Source organism: Wolffia australiana, chromosome 2 (assembly GCF_029677425.1).
Source record: "Wolffia australiana isolate 7733 chromosome 2, ASM2967742v1".
Classification (NCBI taxonomy): domain Eukaryota; kingdom Viridiplantae; phylum Streptophyta; class Magnoliopsida; order Alismatales; family Araceae; genus Wolffia; species Wolffia australiana.
The window spans coordinates 5,423,018-5,443,748 of record NC_135836.1 but is presented as its reverse complement, the minus strand read 5'-3'; the positions used below and the strand labels follow the sequence as shown (position 1 = coordinate 5,443,748).

Below are 20,731 nucleotides of genomic sequence, written 5' to 3'. Positions count from 1 at the left end.
CAATACCTGTAAAGTGGAGGGTAAAGAATCAATCACATGATTGAATACTGTCCGTCAGAATGCTTCTTAACGATAACCTAAGATGTTTCTTGAAGATTGGACAAAGTATTCAGTCTTCGCATTATCGAGTGGAAAGGAATGCACTCGGACTATTGGGGAACAGACTCTATCATCCTTTGTATTATGTGCGTCATTACGTACAAAGTTCATCAGATGGGGTTGGAAATTGGTGACATTCTTTAAGCCGGGATTATTATCATTAAATTTACAGGTTTATCAGGATTAAAATGATTATATGTGTGTGCTATGAAGCCTAAAATGATTATATATTTTAAAGGTTATATTCTGGTTTTTCAGATTTTGTGGTACTTTTAAGGATTTTCTAGACATAATATTCTTAAAAAAATTCTAAGTCAGAATAAATCTCCTGATATTAAATATGAGATATTAATTTTTTAAGTCAGAATACATATTTATTATATTGTATGACTTATACTTTATTCGATGTAAACCATTTAAGGGCTTCTGATGTTCTTTTCCAGCCTGCCACGTGTCAACATTTAATTTGATTTAATGGTGATTAATCATGTTCTTCTGCAATGATTAGCCCATATAATCATTAAGGAAGGTGTCATTAAGGCATTACAAATCAAAAGGTCATATTGGAGAATAATGAGCTGACACATCTTTTTTTACTGTGTCAGAATGACATGGACCAATAGAAAAAAAAGACCAATCAAAATTGCAACAAATACAATTGGAAAGACTGACGAAAAAAAGGGCACGCATCAGCACATAAAATACATGATTTAACATGTATTGATTGCTCAACAAATTAGGTTCTGATTCACAGAAAAGGGAATTTGTGATGATGTGGCGCGTGCAAACTACATCACAGCATCATTCATTTAGTCTTCAACCGTTGCACATAATTTTTCAGCAAACAGCTAGGCGTGGCCCCATTCTATTCAATGAAATTGCATAAAACATAGACATCGCATGCATTGACACACTGCCACATCACACTTCCAATCATTTTTTCACTTTCTCATCTTATTCTGCAGAGAGACACATGTCATTCTTGTACCTGTTGATTGAGGACGATGCAGAAATCTGAGACAATATTTGTCTAATTAAGTAGACCATATATATATATATATACTTTTTTATCTACTTAAGTAACCTTGAAACTACAAAGTAAACTTGAAAGAGAGTGGACCCAGATAACTGGAAGGATTTTGAAAAGTTCTTAAGATAAGGGAACACCCTAAGAGAAAAATAAAAAGACAAGGGAACTTTAAGGAACCAAATCCTAACTTCACCTTTCTTAGATCACATACTCACCCAAGAAACCAGCATCCACCTCTCTGGCTTAGTCCACCAAAAAAAGCTAAGTTGGAATGATCTTTTTTGTTGAAGAAAATAAGTTGGAATGATAATGGGCCATATCTTCATTACAAAGGACCCCATGCTACCAGTCCTGACGTTATACCTTGCTTTATAGTATAGACATGCATTGCAACACGACAAAAGATGAAAAGCAACACACAGTTTGCAAGGGTCTCAGTATGTGTCATGCACAAGGATTCTCCCAAAGAAAAGGAGTACGTTTTTTTTATTGAATTTAAGAAAAGGACTACTATCTATCTCTTTTCATCTTCTTGAGAGCCACTAAGGGATAAGGACAACAGAGCCAGAGGTCTTCCTGCTTTCCAAGTCAGCATGGGCCTTTGCTGCCTCCGACAAGGGGTATGTATGGTTGACACGGACACGCAGCACGCCTGAGTTGACACAAGTAAAGAGCTCCCCTGCAGACTCCAGCAACTCATCACGTGTAGCATTGTAATGAAACAGCGATGGCCGTGTAAGGAAAAGAGACTTGGGAGCAAGGTCTGAGAGTGGGACCGGGTCTGGGAGGCCCGATGACTGACCAAAGGAGACCATATATCCTCTATTGGCCAAGCATTGGAGTGAACCCTGCAGGATAATGACGTCAATCCATGCTCAGCTCAGATGGGAGGATCCATAGATGGGTGGATGAACAGACAAATAGATAGATGGGCAGACAGATCAATGACATACGAACAAGGGGAACAACAGATGAACAGATGGATGGACGGAGAGACAAATAGACAGATGGGCAGACAGATCAATGACATACAGACAAGGGGAACAACAGATGAACAGATGGACGGACGGAGAGACAAATAGACAGATGGGCAGACAGATCAATGACATACAGACAAGGGGAACAACAGATGAACAGATGGACGGACGGAGAGACAGATGGATGGATGCATAAATGGTCCAAAAGATCGACAGACAGGATGGCAGATTAATATATCGGATGGGCAGAGGGTTGGCCGCATGGACAGGCAGGCGGGTGGGTGGACTAACAGACAGATGGATGGATTGACAGATAAATGGCAGATGGACAGGGGATGAATGGATGCACAGATAGACGGATGTGTGGATCAAATGAAGGACATACAGATGGATGGACGAATAGATGGACAGTCCAGTGGACGGCTGACAGGACAGATAGACAGATAGATGGATGCACGGACAGACAGACAGACAGACGGACGGACGGATGGATGGATGGAGAGAGGTACCTTGAATGTGTCCTTGCCCACAGAGTCATAGACCACGTTCACTCCTTTCCTTGAAGTTATTTTCTCAACAGCGGGGACAAAGTCATCCTCGGTATAGATGATGACATGATGACAGCCATCTTCAGCTGCCTGAGCAGCCTTCTCCTTCGTGGAAACAGTGCCAATCACAGTCGCCCCCAATGCATTAGCCCATTGGCAAAGCAGTGATCCAACACCTCCTGCAGCAGCATGAACCAAAACAACATGGCCAGGCTCAACCTGCTCCAATCAGTGCCTTGCTTCACCATCTTATGCATAAACCCAAAACACCTAGTGTGAAGATCTTTATAGAATTTAATCAGACCTTGAAGCATCTCCGAAGAAGAAATTGAGCTGTCATGCCTTTCAGCATGACGGAAGCTGCGACTACAGGGTCCATGGATGGAGGAACTGACACTGCAACGTTTGCAGGAATTATTTGCTCTTCAGCATAGGAACCCATTGGATTACCTGCATAGGCAACAATATCCCCAACCTTCCTGCCAGTCAGACCAGTCCCCACTGCTGTGACGATGCCGACAGCTTCTCTGCCTACAGGAGAGTAGGAAAAGAGGAAAGGTTAAATTATTAACATAAGAATGAAAATGTGCTGGGTACACCCTTTGAATCCGAACCAATGAGTGTGTGAAATGGCCCACACTAAGAAGTCTGACAACACTTGACAGAATCCATAATTGCCACAATGGCTAAACATTAGAGCAAAGAAGCCGAGCTCTCTCACACAATTTTTTAATAAATATAAGAGCTGCACATTGAAATAGATTCAGGTATCTTCCTTATTTGCTATATATAATTAAGGAGAAAGAACAACTGAAATAAATGTGTTAAGTATTCATAGAGCTTTTATTCATAAATGTGTTAACCCATAACAATTGGATGAAAGTAAAACTAACGGCTGCGGATTCCCACCTGGGATGAACGGTAAATTGCTCTTGTAGACACCTTTGCGATAGTATACATCAATAAAGTTGAGACCAATGGCTTTGTTCTTTACACGAATCTCACCCTCCTTGGGCTCTCCAACTTCTACATCCTCCCATTTCAACACCTGCACAGTTCACAGCCATAAAAGTATCATTTTTTGAAGGACATAAACTGTCAATATCTTGGAATGTCAAATGAAAAGTTATACAGAACAAACTAAGACGCCATTTTATGGCAAACGAATAGACAGCAACCGGCAGAGAGAGAAATGAAAAAAGAAATTGATAGAGACCTCAAGTAGGTCTCCATTGACAATGACCTTGGACAGGTAGAGAGAGAAAGGGAATGTTACGATTCCCAGCCCCAATCAGCTGTATTTTGGTCATTTTGACATTTTTTAAATTCCTTAAATACTTGTGCCCCCTCCGGGAGGATCTCCTGGAACTGTTCACAACAGCTCTTTTTCTAAATCTCTCTCTCTTTAGCTCTATCTACCTATCTCTCTATCTCTCTCTACCTTATGGGGTCCTTCTTGTTGATGACCTAGCTGAGGTCTCTATCGATTGTATCATAGCACCAAATTGGCACCAGGTGGATGGACCGCAAAGGAAATTTCCCACTCTTTTCCAAAGACAAAATGGACGAATGGATCATGAAATCAGAGTTATATCTCAGATGAAATCATACTTAAAAGTATGAATGATTCCAATTTATCCTCTTACATTTTGAGGGGGAGGCACAGAACTGGATCCTGTTCAAAGAAGCTAAACTACCCTTCAAGAGCTGGAGGGACTTCAAGACAAGGCTGGAGAGCAGATCTTGGCTTCACCTCACAGCCTTCAGTCTGCTTTCACCTCACTGCATGTTGCTCCGCCTACTACAGCTGGCGCCATCCCTCTGCCTGTTGCTATCCACGCCCACTGCCCCTACAACTGACACCAATTCAACCACCATTGCGGATGCCACTTCCGCTGCCATCCTTGTGTCATCCGCAATGCTCATCAGCCACCATTGCATCACTACCCCACTTATTGCTGGTGCAATGCCTGCTGAGATTGCCTATGGTGCTACCGTCTGCCGCCCCAACCTGTGCTGCTGCTGCAGGGCATACCTGCTAAGGGAGAAAGCCAAGTATGGGCTGCCCAGCTGGCCCAGTCCCAAAACCTCAGGACTGCTACATGGAAGATCAATAAGGGCCACCCCAAACAGCACCTGTCCCATGGGACCCACCCATGGTCCACCAAGGGTCTAGCCTGCAGTCCTGCCACAGCCCAGCCTGCAGACCAGGACCGTGGTTTAGCCCATGGTCCAGGCTGCAGTCCTGTTTTAGTCCAACGCGATTCAGCCTGCGATCCAACCCTGGTCCAGCCAGCAGTCAGCCGTGGTCTAGCCCACAGTTCAGCCATGATCCAGCCAGTAGTTCAATCACCGTCCAACATGGTCCATCCTTCAGCCAGTGCAGTTCCCACCAACGGCCTATTTGGGGCCACTAGACCCATATTAAAAAAAAAGTGACTTTCTTTTAAAATAAACAAGAAAAATGTCTTAAACGCAGCTTGAAGCTGGTTCAGGCAGGGGAAAATATTTGAATCCCAAACCCCTATTATCAAGTGTATGGCTGTATTATAAGGAGGACAGTGATACTTTCTTTTTAAGAACGTATCGCTGACACACCACTTAAAGAGCCCATTGAGCCAGGACGCACGTGAGTGCTCTCTTGAACGTGTGAAGGGAACCAATAAATAAAAGGAGCAGGAGACCAGAAAGGAGTCCAGAAGTTACTCTTTTCAAGAAATTAGTCCCACATAAGACCGCTGTGGCTGAGGCTGGAGTCCAGAAGGGAGGAGGAACCTTCAGTCCACCTCAATTCGTTTCTTCTCTCGCTCCTTCGTTCTTGTTTTCATTCTCGTTTCTTGTTCAAGATTCTCAACTCGGATCAGAGCTCTATTCCAATGAAGTTGAAACTCCATATATATGTTGTTCTTGATCCTGTCTGGACTATTATTTAGGGAGTATTATACCAAGATGTTAGCACAGAAATATTCATGAGATACTAAAATGGTATCAGACAGGCAAGGATTTGTAAGCCAGGCTAGGAAGTTTCTGTAAATTTCATGGTAGGAACCATAAGATTCATGTTGGACTGATACCGAAGCTTTCTTAGATCCAATATTGACAAGCTAAAAAAACAATAAGATAGATATCCACCCAGAATCTGAATTATCAACATTCAGAAAAAGATAGTCCCAATTGAACCTCTGGTCAAGTAAATAGCGCGACCAGGGATGAGTATTAACAGTCAAAATCTTTCTTCTCCGATGAATTTGGGAAAGTAAAGATTTATATCAAATTTATAAAGAATACAACTTAAAAATTATTGTTTAGAAAATAAACGATCAGAAACATGAATTTTTTGATTTGCTGAAGAAGAGACGATTGACTGCGAGCCTTTGTGTGTATGTACGAACAAAATTATTGCTTTTTTCGAGAGTTTGATGGAATGGATATCTAACACTCGACATTCCAAGAAATTTCTATTTAAATCTACAAGTAAAAAAGCATGACCTAGTCTGAATCCACAACTCCATCTAGGGACGCTGAAAAAAGATGAACCGACAAACATTATCGATTAAGGCGACCTTGGAAGACGAATCACTACCGAAAGCAAAGGAGATCAAACTGAAAGGAAAAAAAAAAACATTAACATGCAAATCACCGTTCCCACTTGCCTCGGGACCGCCCAGCTCGTGAACAACGATGGCCTTCACCATGGCTAGACTACCTCCTCTTACGGCCTCTGCTCTCACTTTGGTAATCAGAGATCGCGACTGTCTCGATGAAAATTGAGAAATTGGCAAGAACACGGCGCTCGTTTGCATATCTCCTCCTCCTTTGCATTCCTGACGTCAATAATCTATTTTGAATTCTTTTCATCTATAAATAAGTAGGACGACGGGACGATTAATTCGTCCCGTCCCAAGCTGGACTATATTGGCTAATTCTACCAAAATTATACATAAATATTCCAGTTTCAGCTCAGCATACCACCTGGCAAATTATTCCATATTAAGGATCTTAGGAGGAGGGTGAAGGCGAGGGCGAGGACGAGGACGAAGACAAGGACGAGGACGAGGCCTGTTTCAGTCTGTCTTATCAGTAGACATGGTTGTTATGTTCTGTTTGTTTGAAACGAGCAAAAAATTCGCACAAAAGAACCGCACAGGGCCTTGTTCTTTGTTCTGTTCTTTTTTAAAAAAACAAACAAATTTCACACATTCGCACAAATTCGCACATTCGCATAAAACTAGAACAAAATTCGCACAAAGCGAAGAAAAGAACCGCACACGGGTCGGTGCGATGTTCTGTTCAAATTCGTTTTTGTTATGTTCGGAAAACCGAACAGAACGAACAATTCGCACAAATTCGCACAAAAAGAACAGAACTACCACGTCTACTTGTCAGTCCCAACCTGGGGATAGTTAAGGTTGAAAATTGTCATTTTCAACCAGTGGATTTCATATTATTCCGTATTAAGGATGTTAGGACGAGGACGAGGACGAATTCTGTCTCAATTTGTCTTACCATCCCAGTCACCCTGCTCTCTTCCAAGAGAAAGTGGTAATTAAGGTTGAGAGTCGTCATTTTCCTGTGGATTTCATAGTAGAAGATATGAAAATCAAAGGAAACTTGAGTCATGCACCCATCATCTTTGGCAGGCCCTTCCTAGCCACAGCTAATTCTATCCAATTTATATATTCAAATACAGCAGTTTCAGCTCAGCATACTGATAAGGCACTACCTCGGACGTATGAAAGCAAAAGGAGGAAGGTTGCCACGTCACGTGACAGCCTGGAGTCGAGAAGTTCAAACGAATGAAGACGTTACTGGAAAAGGTGAATAAAGGGAATTTTTGTCCCAGGAGGAGGGGGTTGAATGTCTTCTGAAGCAGCCGCAAGAGATGCTCTCGAGGAGGAGGAGAAGTTGCTGATCCGTCTCATCTCCGATCGTCAAGGGTCAATACGACCTTGTAGGCGAATCCCTAGTTCTTTGTTATTTCTTCTTGCTAGAACACTCAAATTGGAATTCTCGTCTCTTTTCCGACCTCGTTCGTCCAAGGGTCTAGTCAACGTTATCACATTGGTTTCATTCCTCTCGTCGGGAGGTCTTTGTGCTGTTGCCGGTTATATTTTCTTCAGTCCGAGTTAACGTAACACTCTAAGCCAAGGGGGCGCTATCACATACCACCTGGAAAATTAGTATATATTAAGGATGTTAGGACTACGATGAGGCCTGTCCCTATCCATCTTATAATCCCGGTCCAGGTGTTCTATCTTCCATGAGAGAGTAATAGTTAAAGTTGAGAATTGTCATTTCTTGTGGATTTCATAGCAGAAGATATGAAAATCACAGGAAACTTGAATCATGCACCCGTAGCCGTGGCCAAAACCACCACAATTTGTAAATAAGGACTGGTTGAAATTAAAACTTGGTGTCGAAAAATTGTATTCTTCTTATTGAAATTAATCTGGTACCCTAAGCATTCTCACCTAATCAAGCATGCATGTCAATCGTAGATGACGTTGACCATGAACGGAGACGACACCAATCTGCATTAGAGAAGGAATAAATTGGAGTCCAGAATCTAGATACATCATAAGAGGACTGAACAGAGACCAGGATATGAAGCTTCTTCTTATTCATGCATGGATGCTGTCCTTTCTTTGATTAGCTGGAAAGCATGGATGGGATTCGGATTGCACTCGAGGCGACATCCGGGCCGGTGGCAGCGGCGGCCTCCGCTGCCGAGGAGCTGTTGGCGTGGAAGGCCGACTGTCGGCTGGGACCCCCCGCAAGCTTCAGCGACAGCGACGGGGCAGCCGTCTCCCCGAGGGTTAGCTTGGAGATACCCACGAGCTCTTCGACGTTGATGGGTGCCTTGGAGTGGACGGCGGTGGGCCGGACGATCTCGTGCCCCTCTCCGCCGCCACTGCCGCCACCGCCACTTCCGTAGCCCGTTGGCCAGACGGGGAACGGCAACGGAAAGAAGGGCGAGAAGTAGGCGGGGATGATGACCGGATGGCACAGACCCTCGTCTGCCTCGGCCTTGGCCGAGTTAGTGGAGCTCATTGATTCACACTCGTCCTCCTCGATAGGCACCGACGCCGACGCCGCCGATGCCGCCGCTGCTTCTGCCCCCGGCAAGTTCTCCTCCTGGGCCTCCGCCTCCTGACCACTGGTTGTTTGAAGCTGAGGCAACTTGTTTGGCGGCAGAGTTAAGTAATTATTTCAGTTTTTAATCAGAAAAGGCCAATTCGAAATTAAACTGTTTGTCGAAATATTTTCGGATTTACCTCGTCTGGGATGATATCGAAGAGGCTGGATCGCCTCTTCCGCCGCGAGGCGTTGGTTTGTCGGATGAAGTACTTTTGTGCATGGCTGGCAACCTGAGTTGGCGTGCGGGAGACCACAAAGTTGCGAGATATCCCCCTCCAATCGCCCTTGCCAAGTTTTTTCAAACCCAAGAGGAACATTCTGTGCTCATCTTCCGTCCATGGGATACCTGACCAAACCAAATGGACTCGCATTACTCAGATTAGCATTCCTCATTTTGATCAGCATTGAATTTTTCAGAGAAAGGAGATAATTTAAGTAAAGAGATCAGAACTTTAAAAAATATACGAGTAATTTAAGTAATTAGATCACATTTAGGGTTCTGCACGACCAGTGTCTGGTGAGATGGTTGGTTCAGGTTGGTCAATTGACCGACCCAAAGTCCACCCAACCCTTCGTTGACCCCAACCCATAGCCAAGGGTTGATCTAATTTTTTGAAGAAAGTCTGAAGAAAAGTAATAAAAATAGCCCAAATAGCATAATGGATACATTTTCTTTAAAAAGAAGCATAATGGGTACATGAAAAATTTTAAAACGCAGCGGTTTTTTTCCTGAACGCCTAAAGAGGACGAGAGCCAAAAGTTGGAAAAAATATTCACAGCCCGTTCATTGCTTGTCATCCAAATCCCGCCACAGGCTGCCCAGTCGCAGGCTGCCTGCCGTTCCTAATGTATCATTCTTAATCGATGAACCAGACCTTCCTTTCTTGCTGAACTTTATGATCATTATATCTTTCCAAAAATTTTATCAGTTCACACTATTTTTTTTTATCAGTTCACACTAATAAGAGTGGAACTGGTGACCCGAGGATTTGTGATTATCTTCTCTAACAGCTGATTATCATAATTAAAAAAAAAATTCAGATGAAACAGTAGAACTGATATTCCAGACATGATTCGTGATTTGTGATTCGCGATTCTGATGAGCAATGAATATTCCAGACATGAGAGATAATTTGAGAGGAGTTCAAGCAAAGGCATCGGTAGTCCAAAAAAAAAATACGATAAGCTTAATCAATTAAACCCCACTAATGCATTATTTGAGTTTATAGATATAGCAATCAGCAATAACGAGAAAAACATAAAGAACAAAAGATAAGAACCAATAAAAATACGAATCAAAGGCTTCTCCTAATTTATTATATCTGCGCGCATCACCGACAAGTGGAATAATAGGTTCAATGGTCTTTTCTCGAACCCGCATGCTGAATGCGTTCATTTCCAAATTTTATGAACTGAAAATAGTGGCATAACTCCATAAGGAATCATATTAATACGATTACGATTGATCATTTCTGATGAGCAATGAATGCTCCGGGAAAAAATGATAATTTGAGGAGAATTCAGGATAAGACATCGAATCCGGAAAAGACATACGATAAACTTGGGCACTCTATGAATCTCAAGATAAAGCAAGATGGAACAACTCCAAAAACAGCAAGAACAAAAAATAAGATCCCAAGAAAACCACTTGTCAAAATCTCGTCCTGATTTATTATAAACTTTGTTCATCACCGGCTCGTGGGAATACTAATTATTTAAGTGATATTTTCCGAAAACCCCATGTTCAATGAGTTCATTTCTAATTCCTACAAACTAAAAAGAGTGACTTGACTTTATATGGAAGTGAAAAAACCTAACTTAAATCTGATGGCCCAATACACCATGATAAGAAATCATACACCAAAAACTCCGGGAATCAAAGAACGAAAGACCGACAAGAACAATCGAAGAAGTTTGAACTATACGACAACGCGCATATAATCTTATTTTTGAAAAAAAAACACGAAGATTCCCTCAATCGCCCAATGGAATGAGTGCAAAAAGAAATTATTTAAACAAACAAACATATTTCTTAATCAATACGAAAACATATGCATAAATCTACGAATATGTCACCAAAAAATGCACATATAAGAACCAAACTCTCACCTTTCTTGCGCTCGCGGCTGCCCGAAGACGATCCAGGAACAAAATCCTCCGACGCGTACCCTTCCGCTGCAGCTCCTCCTGGAGTCTCATGGCCATCGATCGCGGGCGAAGATCCACCTCCTCCTCCACTGGAAGCAGCATAATGACTAAGATTCCCCATGCTAGCGCTCTTCCTGATGGATCCATCCGTCAGTCGCACCCCAAACAACTTCACTCCACGATTAGGGCACGTCCTCGAGTTATGCCCATTGTGGCTGCAATGGGAGCACCGCCGCGTCATCGCGCCCCCAAATCCTCCCCAACAACGACGTTTCCCGCAAGAACACGGCCAATCAATCGATCATCTTCAAAATCCGCGGTGCCATTCCTCGATCAATCGCTAGATGCAGATCCTCGAACGCATCTTCAAGTTCTTCCTCTCCGATCGCGCGCGAAGAAGAAATGGGAACGTAGGGACAGAAGAAGATTGCGGAGAGAGGACATAGAAAGAGAAAGAGGACATAGAGAGAAAACGAGACTCGTCTGAGCAGCTAGTACCAATTTTAGAGGGAGGAGAGAGGAGGACCGTCCACGTGGCGCATATTCCCATCTGATGCCTTCGTTTCGGGTCCGGACCCGATACCCGACACAGCCTTATCCATCTCGGATTAGGTTCCGGCCCCCCCCCGTCGCACGTGCGAATCTTCCCCCGGTGACACCTCCGCTCCCGATCGTGCGGCGTGGGCTCCTCCACGTCCCCCCCCCCCAAACTCCCAGAACGATCGATACAAAATTACAAATAGGTAATCATAAATTGTGAAAATATATAATTGTTTATTCACCCTCCTCAGAAACGGACGGGACGGTGTTTTCGTCTTGGAACCTTATTTCGTCTTGGAACCTTATTTCGTCTTGCTCGATGACGGTTGACGATGAATGACGCTAGGATGTAGGGAACGAATGACGCACGTGCCAATCCTTTGCATGCCGGACACTAGTCCGGAACGTGCGGCTCAGATTCGTCCACGTAACCCATTGGGGCTAACATTTTTATTTTTCGAATGGAAACTTGGAAAGAATATTTCATTTATTTATATTGCCGCGGTTGTTCTTGGAGGAGAAGATTTCGAACCAGAGCTTGGGAACGGCGGGATGGATGTCGAGGAGGCAGGCGATGAATTTCTTCTCGGATGTGGCGAGGACGGTCGCCGGAGCGAAGTTTTTCTTCAGCAATCCGGCTTCCCGCAGCCAATTCAAGATCCGATACCGCGGCTTGACTCTGTTCTCCAGATCGAAGCAGAGGTACGCCGGGAAATTGTTGAGGTAATCGAGAGAACAGCCGAGATCGGATCGAAGATGCTCGATTTTCGCGATTAGCATCTCCGCATTCTGGTTGAGCAGCTTCGGCGTCGCGCTCACCATCCTGCAGACCTTGGAATGATCCAATCCGAGGCTAATCAGGCAGTCGAATCTCTCCCGCAGCTGATCCTTGGAGCTGTTCAGATGCCTGAGCGTTTTCAGCGTGATCTTGTTCTTCCCGAATCCGATTCCGAGCAGGAACTCGAGCTTTTTCGCCGCGAGATTGCCTTTGGAAGACCGCATCAGCGACGCCAATTCCTCGGAGAAATCTTCATCCGCCGACGCCAAGCCGTCGTCGACACAGAGAATCCGGTGCTCTCCGTCCATCTTGATTTTCCGGACGAAGATCTCGCTCAAATCCACCGCTCTGAGGACGGCAGGCAAGTTCCCGATCCGATTCTCGCCCATGGCGAAGGGGAATTTCACGGAAACTGACTCCAAATCCTCGTCCCCAAACCCGATCCCCCGGAGAAAATCCGGCATTCTCAGCGATCGACTCTCCAGATCAATTCTCAGCAGCTCGGGGCGGTTCAAGAGGATCGATCCCGCCTCCTCCCCGCTCATCCCCAACCGGCAGAAGAAATCCAACTTGGAATTCAAATCCTCGTCCTCGATCTCCAGCAACAAATCTCTCCGCGACCTGAGCAGCTCCCCTAGGGTTCCTTTCCGAGATCCAAACCGGTAGAAAGTCCTCAGCCGGCGGCAAAGGCGGAAGCAGACCTCGACGTTCTCCTCGGCCGAGCCCTCGGGGTAGAAGTCCGAGAACAAGAGCTTCAGGTCGTCGATCATGGCGGAGATCAGATCATGATTCTGGGCGGAGATCAGATCATGATTCTGGGCGGAGAGGAGGGAAGGGAAGGCGAGGCAGAAGCCGACGACGACGACGCGGTCGAAGGCGAGGGACTGGAAGGAGAGCAGGAGGTCGGAGATGCGGTGGGGGGGGAGGGAGAAGAGGGAGGGGGAGGCGGAGTAGAGGAGGCCGAGGCGGGTCCAGGGGAAGCCGAAGAGGACGAGGGCGGTGACGGCGGGGACGAGGGGGGCGTCATCGGAGAGGAAGACGCGACGGAGAGGGGGGGGGCGGAGGCCGATGCTCTCGAAGAAGAAGTCGAACTCGTTGACGGGACGGAAGGAGAGGAAGCGGCGGAGGGCGGAGTGGAGGAGGGAGGGGCGGGCGGGGAAGGGGAAGCGGGAGAGGAGGGAGGAGAGGGAGGAGGGGGAGTGGGCGGCGATGTTCTCGGCGTGGGAGTATTGGAGGGAGCGGGTCACGTGGAGGTATTCGGTGAGGGCGATGCGCGCGTGGCGCCAGGTGGCCGCGCGGTGGCGCGCGGGGACGTTCTTCAGGGCCGGGCTACTGGCCGCCGAGGAGAAGGATTTCCAGATGGCCCAACTGCGCATCGCTCATGGCGGGTGGGAGCGATTGATCGCCGGAGAAGAAGGGATTTCTTGATCTAGGGTTTCTTTCTCTGCCTCGGAGGATAAGGTCAGTGCAGTAATCAGCTTCTAGATTCTTGGGATTTATTTTTCGGGAATTTGCTTTCTTTTTTATTGGGAAGATTTTTTTCGGAAAAGTTTTGGAAATATCGCTCGTGGTGGGAGGGGATTTTATCTTTTTTTTTTGAAAGATTTTTTTCCGGAAAATTTTGGAAAGATCGCTCATTGGAGGAGGGGATTTTTAGGAAAAGTTTTGGAAAGATCGCTCATGGTGGGAGGGGTTTTTATTTTATTTTTGAAAGATTTTTTTCTTCAAAATTTTGGAAAGATCGCTCATGGAGGAGGGGATTTTTTAGGAAAAGTTTTGGAAATATCGCTCACGGTGGGAGGGAATTTTATCCTTTTTTTTGAAAGATTTTTTTCGGGAAAATTTTGGAAAGATCGCTCATGGAGGAAGAATTGTGGGTGCTCTTCAGAGAGTTTACTTGGAGTTTACCTCGCATTTTTTGAATTATCTATTCTTTATTATTATTACTAGTAGGGCCTGCTCTCAATGCTCGCTTGCCACAGAGAGAGAAGATAGAGGAAGCAAGGTTGGAAGAGAAGAAAATCAATATCTAGAATTCTTTAAGTCATAAATGTTATCAATAAGTCATCGCCAGATTTTGAGAAACTTCAAAAATCAACGAAAAGGATAAACCTGTAAAGAGAGAGAAGAGAGAGAAAGCAAGGCCGTCCTCATTCTGAGAGATAAGAAAAAATTCCCATCTTGAGCCACTCAGACAAACCACACAGAACTGAAGCTCGTAGACGGACTGATGGAGGACCATCTCGAGGATGCCGCCGTAAAGACGAGGAGCCAGATTGAGGATGACGCGACGGGACGACGACAGCCACGCCGAGCAGCTCGTGCCGACGCTCGCCACCAGGGGTTTAAGTACTCCAGGTAAGTATGCATTTTCATTTATGTTTGTTTTCTTATATTTATGGATTTATGGATTGGGCCAGTGTTAGGCCCCGTCCTTCGTCATTTCCTTTTATTTTCATGTTTGTATTTGAATTTGTAAGGAGAGGCCGAACCACGTCTTGTGACGGTTCGTCCTCTCCCACGTTCTCTTGGCACCCATTCTCCCTATATAAGGGGATGGCATGCCCAAAGAACATTTGGGAAATCATTGTTGAAAATTGAGTTGCAATTGATCTTCCCCCTATCGTAGTTATAGTGTAGGGGGTTTGGCTAGCCCCACCCCACGTCGAGATCACTCCATGGGAGAGCCCACGTTTCTTCCGTCGAGATCACTCCGGGAGGATCGTGCTGAAGCGTGCCGTCGAGATCACTCCGGCACGGGTTAAAGATTTTCAAGAAGTCGCTGTCCTTCAGGGCTGAGAAGAGTCTCCGTTGAGATCACTCCGGGAATTCTTGGAGGTTCCTGAACGTCATCGACGCCGCGACCAAGCTGGGAATCCGCTCCATCGAGGGAGCATTGTCCCGACCATCAAGAACCCGACGCCAGCCAGGTTCTTGATCCCCTACCCCTCTTCTTCTACATCCACCCCTCCCTTCTCCTTCATCCAGCCCCTCTCGCCCACCTTTCTTTGGACGCCACCCCTCCCCCGCTTCTTGACCATATCCCCCGTTTCTTTATTCCCAACCGCCTCGTCTTGCCTTTCTTGATCACCCACCCTCCTTTCCCCATCGTTTCTTGATTCCCAACCGCCTCGTCTTGCCTTTCTTGATCGCCCACCCCCCTTTCCCCATCGTTTCTTGATTCCCAACCGCCTCGTCTTGCCTTTCTTGATCGCCCACCCTCCTTTCCCCATTGTTTCTTGATTCCCAACCGCCTCCTCTTGTCTTTCTTGATCGCCCACCTTTCTTTCCCCTTGATTTCTTGATTTCTTGATTTCTTGATTTCTTGATTTCTTGATTTCTTGATTTCTTGATTTCTTGAATTCTTGATTTCTTGATTTCATGATTTCATGATTTCTTGATTTCTTGATCTCACCATATCTCCTTGATTCCCCTTCGTCCTCTCCTTCGCCCTCCCCTAGCCCTCATCTTTCTTGATTTCTTGATTCCCACCCTCTACGCCATAACCGATTACTTGGTTATCTACCCCACCCACACTGCTATTCCCAAGATACTTGGTTCGTTGTCTTGCCCGCCCACACGACTACGCCGTGCGCCAGCCAAGCGCGCGCCTCTTGCTGCACGCCACCCGTGGACTCAGCTCTCTGCTGGTAGTTACGACCGCACCGTCCACACCCGGTTTCGTCCTCGTCAACGACACTCGTCCGCACGACCCGATACTAAGCATCTGCTCGACGACTTAGACGCCTTGGACTAAGCGATACAAAGGTCAATCTCGTCTGCCCTCCATAAACTCCAGTATTATTATCTTCGACAGTCTCGTCTTCCCCTATCGCGTCCGCTACCGTGATATTCTCGAACATCATCGGATAGGACTAGCCACTTTGTCGAGCGTAGGGATTCTTGTGGTAGACGGATTGTCATCCGACTTGGACACTGAACGCTCCAGGGCTGTTAGACGCCCCTCACTTAGTAGACGTCTAGTAGGTCCAGCGGGTCATTGGGAGTTTGATCTTAGGATCACTCCTCTCTCGTTGATCAGTACGGCCGACGTCGCTATCCGTCAAGTCCTTATCTGCTCATTCGTATTTTCTCATCATTCGGCTTACATCCCTTACATTCGCATCATAACCCTGTGACGTGAAACGCGGCGATCGATCCCGGCCGTCGTCGTTTCACATCACGGACGACGGAGAAGAAAACAGTCGAAGGCTCGTTCGTTTGGGTTGCATGCCGGCAGTAGCATAGACGACGGGTGACGGAACAGACCTCACCTGGTCCCTCTACAACAATGCTGCCCATTCCTTCTTCGCCTCCAAGCTTCTCGCCGCGAGCACCGTCAGCGAAACTCTGTAATTCAGATCCCCCAAGAGAATTATCAGGCTGCAACGGTAACAAAAATAGTTCAAAATAAAGTGGACTATAATATTACGATCTGTATTGGGTGTAGTTTGTGTCTTGATTTGGCGAATGTTTCTCATTTGTGTTCGAGGGTTTTCCTTGGCCGCCGGCGGAGGAAGGCAGGGCGAGAGAGGATCTTGATACTTAAATATCAAGATGCATGCAACGTCTTGGCGGCAACGCGGTTGCAGCGCCGCTCGCTGATTTCGTTTTTAGAATCTGAATCTAATAAAGAACATAGCAGATGAATTGGAAATCTTGAATCCAATAGACAATAGATTTTCGTGATTCAAGCGCAGATTTCCGTAGAATTTGAAGATTTTATAAAATCGAAAATAGATTTTAGATTTTTCATTTCATATTAGATTTTCGAATACACGATTTTCATTTGTGTATTCGTAGACATTGTATCAGAAGAATTACGTAGATTTCCGTAAATCTAGAATTCCGTAGATTACCATAGATCTGAAATACACAATGGAATGAAATCTAGATTGAATTTAAGGAGTAGATAATCATATAAAAAATTAACAATAGTCAACAGCTACGCATGTAAAATTCACAAATGGATCTAATCAAATGAAATCCAGATTGAATTTAATAGAGACGGTCAAAATTTCTGAAATTTTGGATTAATTTCAGAAAATACGAAGCAGGGATAGAGATGAGACCAATAAGGGAATTTTGGGACATTCGAAGATTCAAAATTCAAAATAGATTAATTTCAAGGCACGATCGAAATTTTGACAGAGTCTAGAAAAAACATTATTTTCAGAAATAGATTCAAAATAGATTAAAAAGCGCAATCAATTATAAAACTCCCCCTCATTTAGCTTTCCCAATTGATAAAAAACCATATGGAGCACTGCCTCTAATAGAAAAGTGGAGACGTCCATACAGTTTCAGAAAATTCAACAACATGTGACGTTGATCCTTTTGTGGCAGAAAATAGATTCAAAATTCATTAATTCCATTAAGATGCATTCAAAATTTAATTAAAATACATTTTCAGCAGAAAATAGATTCAAAAATCATTAATTTTATTAAAATACATTAATTTCAGAAAATAGATTCTAAAGTCAACAGCATCTGTCATTTATCAATTTTCATCAGAAAATAGATTCAAAAATCATTAATTTCATTAAAATACATTCAAATTTTAATTGAAATATATTTTCAGCAGAAAATAAATTCAAAATTCATTAATTTTATTAAAATGCATTAATTCCCAAAAAAGATTCAAAAGTCTGCAGCATCTGCCGTTGATCCATTTTCAGCAGAAAATAGTTTCCAAATTCATTAATTTCATTAAAATACACTAATTTCAGAAAATAGATTCCAAATTCAACAACATCTGCCTTTGATCTATTTTCAGCAGAAAATAGATTCAAACTTCATTAATTTCATTAAAATATATTCAAATTTCATGAAGAAGAGAGAAATAGAGAGTGCGTGATTAAGAGTGCAATAGAGAAACAGAGAACGTGATTAAGAGTGAAATAGAGGGAGAGAGAGAGAAAGTGAGAGCGTGATCAAGATAGAAATAGAGAGAGAGAGAGAGAGCGTGATTAAGAGAGATATATAGATAGAAAGGAAGAGCATGACTAATACAATAATAGAGAGAGAGAGAGCGTGATTAGGAGAGAAATAAAGAGAGGGAGAGAGAGAGATTTTGAGAGCGAGACAGGGAGATTAAGATAGAAATATAGATAGCATAAGAGCGAAATTATATAGATAAAGGGATAGAGAGCACCAGAGGAGAGAGGGCGAACGAAAAAGAGATGTTTCTCGATCTGTCTCTTTCTCCGTTGATCCATTTTCAGAATTCAAGAGCATCTGCCGTTGATCCATTTTCAGCAGAAAATAGATTCAAAATTAATTAATTTCATTAAAATACATTAATTTCAGAAAATAGATTCCAAATTCAACAACATCTGCCTTTGATCTATTTTCAGCAGAAAATAGATTCAAACTTCATTAATTTCATTAAAATATATTCAAATTTCATGAAGAAGAGAGAAATAGAGAGTGTGTGATTAAGAAAGCAATAGAGAAAGAGAGAGTGTGATTGAGTGAAATATATAGAGAGAGAGAGAGAAAGAGAGAGCGTGATCAAGATAGAAATAGAGAGAGAGAGAGAGAGAGAGAGCGCATGATTAAGAGATATATATAGAGAGAAAGGGAGAGCATGATTAAGACAGGAATAGTGGTTTCTTAGGATTTATTTTTCAGACTTTACTTTTTTTTTTAAAGATATTTTCAGAAAATTATGAACTGCAGGGTTTCTTATTCTTGTTGATGTTATTTGAATTATGGGCGCTCTTCCGAGTTTATTTTCATTTTTGGTATTATTGATTCTTCTTCTTATTATTCTTATTTATAATGAATTTTGATAAGGTCAGTAAAATTATCAACTTGTAGTTTCTTAGGATTTATTTTTGGAAAGTTATGGACAAATTATAGGGTTTCTGATTATTATGGGTGCTCTTCAGAGTTCATTTTCAGTTTAGTATTTCCAATTCTCACTCTTGTCGTTGTTGTTGTTACTATTATTATTATTATTTGTATTATTATTATTATGAATTTTATGTGCTATTTGGATAAGGTCAGTACAGTAGTCAACTCTTGGTATTTATTTTCGGATTTTTTCTGAAAGATTATTTTCTGAAAATTATGAATTATTGGGTTTCTTATTCTTGTTGCTGTTGTTGGTATTATGGGTGCCCCTCAGAGTTTATTTTCAGTTTAGTATTATTGATTATTAGGATTTATGTTTTCGGGAAGTGATGAAATAATATTGGGTTTCTTATTCTTATGGGTGCTCTTCGGAGTTTATTTTCAGTTTAGGATTATCAATTCTTAGTCTTATTATTAGTATTATTTTGAATAGTTCATGATTTTTTGAGTTGAGTAGAGGGTTTCTTTTGTCAGCTTGCCTCGGAGGATGAACTATGATAAGGTCAGTACAATAATCAAATTGTACTTCTTAGGCTTTATTTTCATAAAATTATTTTTTAAAAATTTAATTTTCGGAAGACTATTCTTTTTTGAAAGATTATTTTTGAAAAGTTATGAACTAATTATTAGGTTTCTCATTCTTGTTATTATTCTTGGAATTTTGGGTGCCCTTTAGAGTTAATCTTCAGTTTAGTATTATTAATTCTTAGTCATTATTTTTACTATTATTTTGAATTCTGAGTGCTCTTTGGAGTTGGTTCTACGGATTCTTCCGCCGACCTGCCTCAGAGGATGAACTATGTTGATAAGGCAAGAACAATAATAAAAAAAATAATCAAATTGTAGATTCTTAGGCTTTATTTTTGGAAAATCATCTTTTTTGAAAGATAAGTTTTAGAAAGTTATGAACCCTATAGGGTTTCTTATTCTTTTTATTGTTCTTGGAATTATGGCTGCACTTCGGAGTTTATTTTTCATTTAGTATTATCGATTCTTAGTCTGGTTATCATTATTATTTTGAATTGTGCCTGCTCCTTGGATAAGGGCAGTATAAGGAAGACCCTCAAAAAACTTTGTATAAGGTAAGAATGAAGAGGAGCTAAGGGAAGAAGGGAGAAGAAGTAGAAGACCTCTCAAAATTCTGGCCTGATTGAATTTCATTCAGCGCCTCCTCTTATTTATACTACGTGGCTATCTTTTATAAAACTCATGAAGTTTAATTATATATTCCGACGACTAAAAGACAATTAGTGTGACCCTCTAGGGCCATGTATCGATCTAGTTAATGACTCTAGTAGTCCAATAACCTTCATTGGTCTTCTAAACTAATTAATTATATCATCACATAAATTAATTAATGTCAAATTTATTTAACCCAAAAGATAGGTCGAGTCTCCTACCCATGGACTACAGAGCTACACCTCATGCTCTAGAAGATATGTATGAGTATATATTGACTTAACCATGGAACTTGTATGTTATTCATTATCATTTATACATCATCCCTCATCCACTTGGCGCTCTTTAAACAACTTAGGGTATGGTCAACTATCAAACCCTAGTCGATCATTTGAGTTACTAGTGATGTGTTTGAAAATCATCAGAGAACTCTTCT

General features: G+C 42.9%; 3 protein-coding genes across 4 annotated transcripts; all 3 read right to left on the bottom strand.

Annotated features, from left to right (window-relative positions):
- Positions 1–1,529: 1,529 nt before the first annotated feature.
- Positions 1,530–6,491, bottom strand: LOC144716614 (GroES-like zinc-binding alcohol dehydrogenase family protein). Its single transcript, XM_078591798.1, has 5 exons — positions 6,308–6,491; positions 3,564–3,702; positions 2,959–3,185; positions 2,616–2,873; positions 1,530–1,977 (listed from the first exon to the last, which is right to left on the bottom strand). The coding sequence occupies exons 1-5, from the start codon at positions 6,455–6,457 to the stop codon at positions 1,672–1,674; spliced, it is 1,080 nt and encodes a 359-aa protein (XP_078447924.1). The 5' UTR covers positions 6,458–6,491; the 3' UTR covers positions 1,530–1,671.
- A 1,667-nt stretch (positions 6,492–8,158) lies between these two features.
- LOC144716612 (myb-like transcription factor family protein) lies at positions 8,159–11,411 on the bottom strand. 2 transcript variants are annotated; one of them, XM_078591797.1, is made up of 3 exons: positions 10,902–11,411; positions 8,930–9,138; positions 8,159–8,825 (listed from the first exon to the last, which is right to left on the bottom strand). In XM_078591797.1, the coding sequence occupies exons 1-3, from the start codon at positions 11,179–11,181 to the stop codon at positions 8,304–8,306; spliced, it is 1,011 nt and encodes a 336-aa protein (XP_078447923.1). In that variant the 5' UTR covers positions 11,182–11,411; the 3' UTR covers positions 8,159–8,303. The 2 variants fall into 2 exon arrangements, with proteins under 2 accessions (XP_078447923.1, XP_078447922.1); XM_078591796.1 differs by having other exon boundaries at positions 8,159–8,834; positions 10,902–11,410.
- Positions 11,412–11,656: 245 nt separating this feature from the next.
- Positions 11,657–13,732, bottom strand: SHOT1 (Mitochondrial transcription termination factor family protein). The gene has a single exon (XM_078591795.1). It carries the CDS (start codon positions 13,632–13,634, stop codon positions 11,964–11,966), a length of 1,671 nt encoding a protein of 556 aa, XP_078447921.1. The 5' UTR covers positions 13,635–13,732; the 3' UTR covers positions 11,657–11,963.
- Between the last annotated feature and the right edge of the window lie 6,999 nt (positions 13,733–20,731).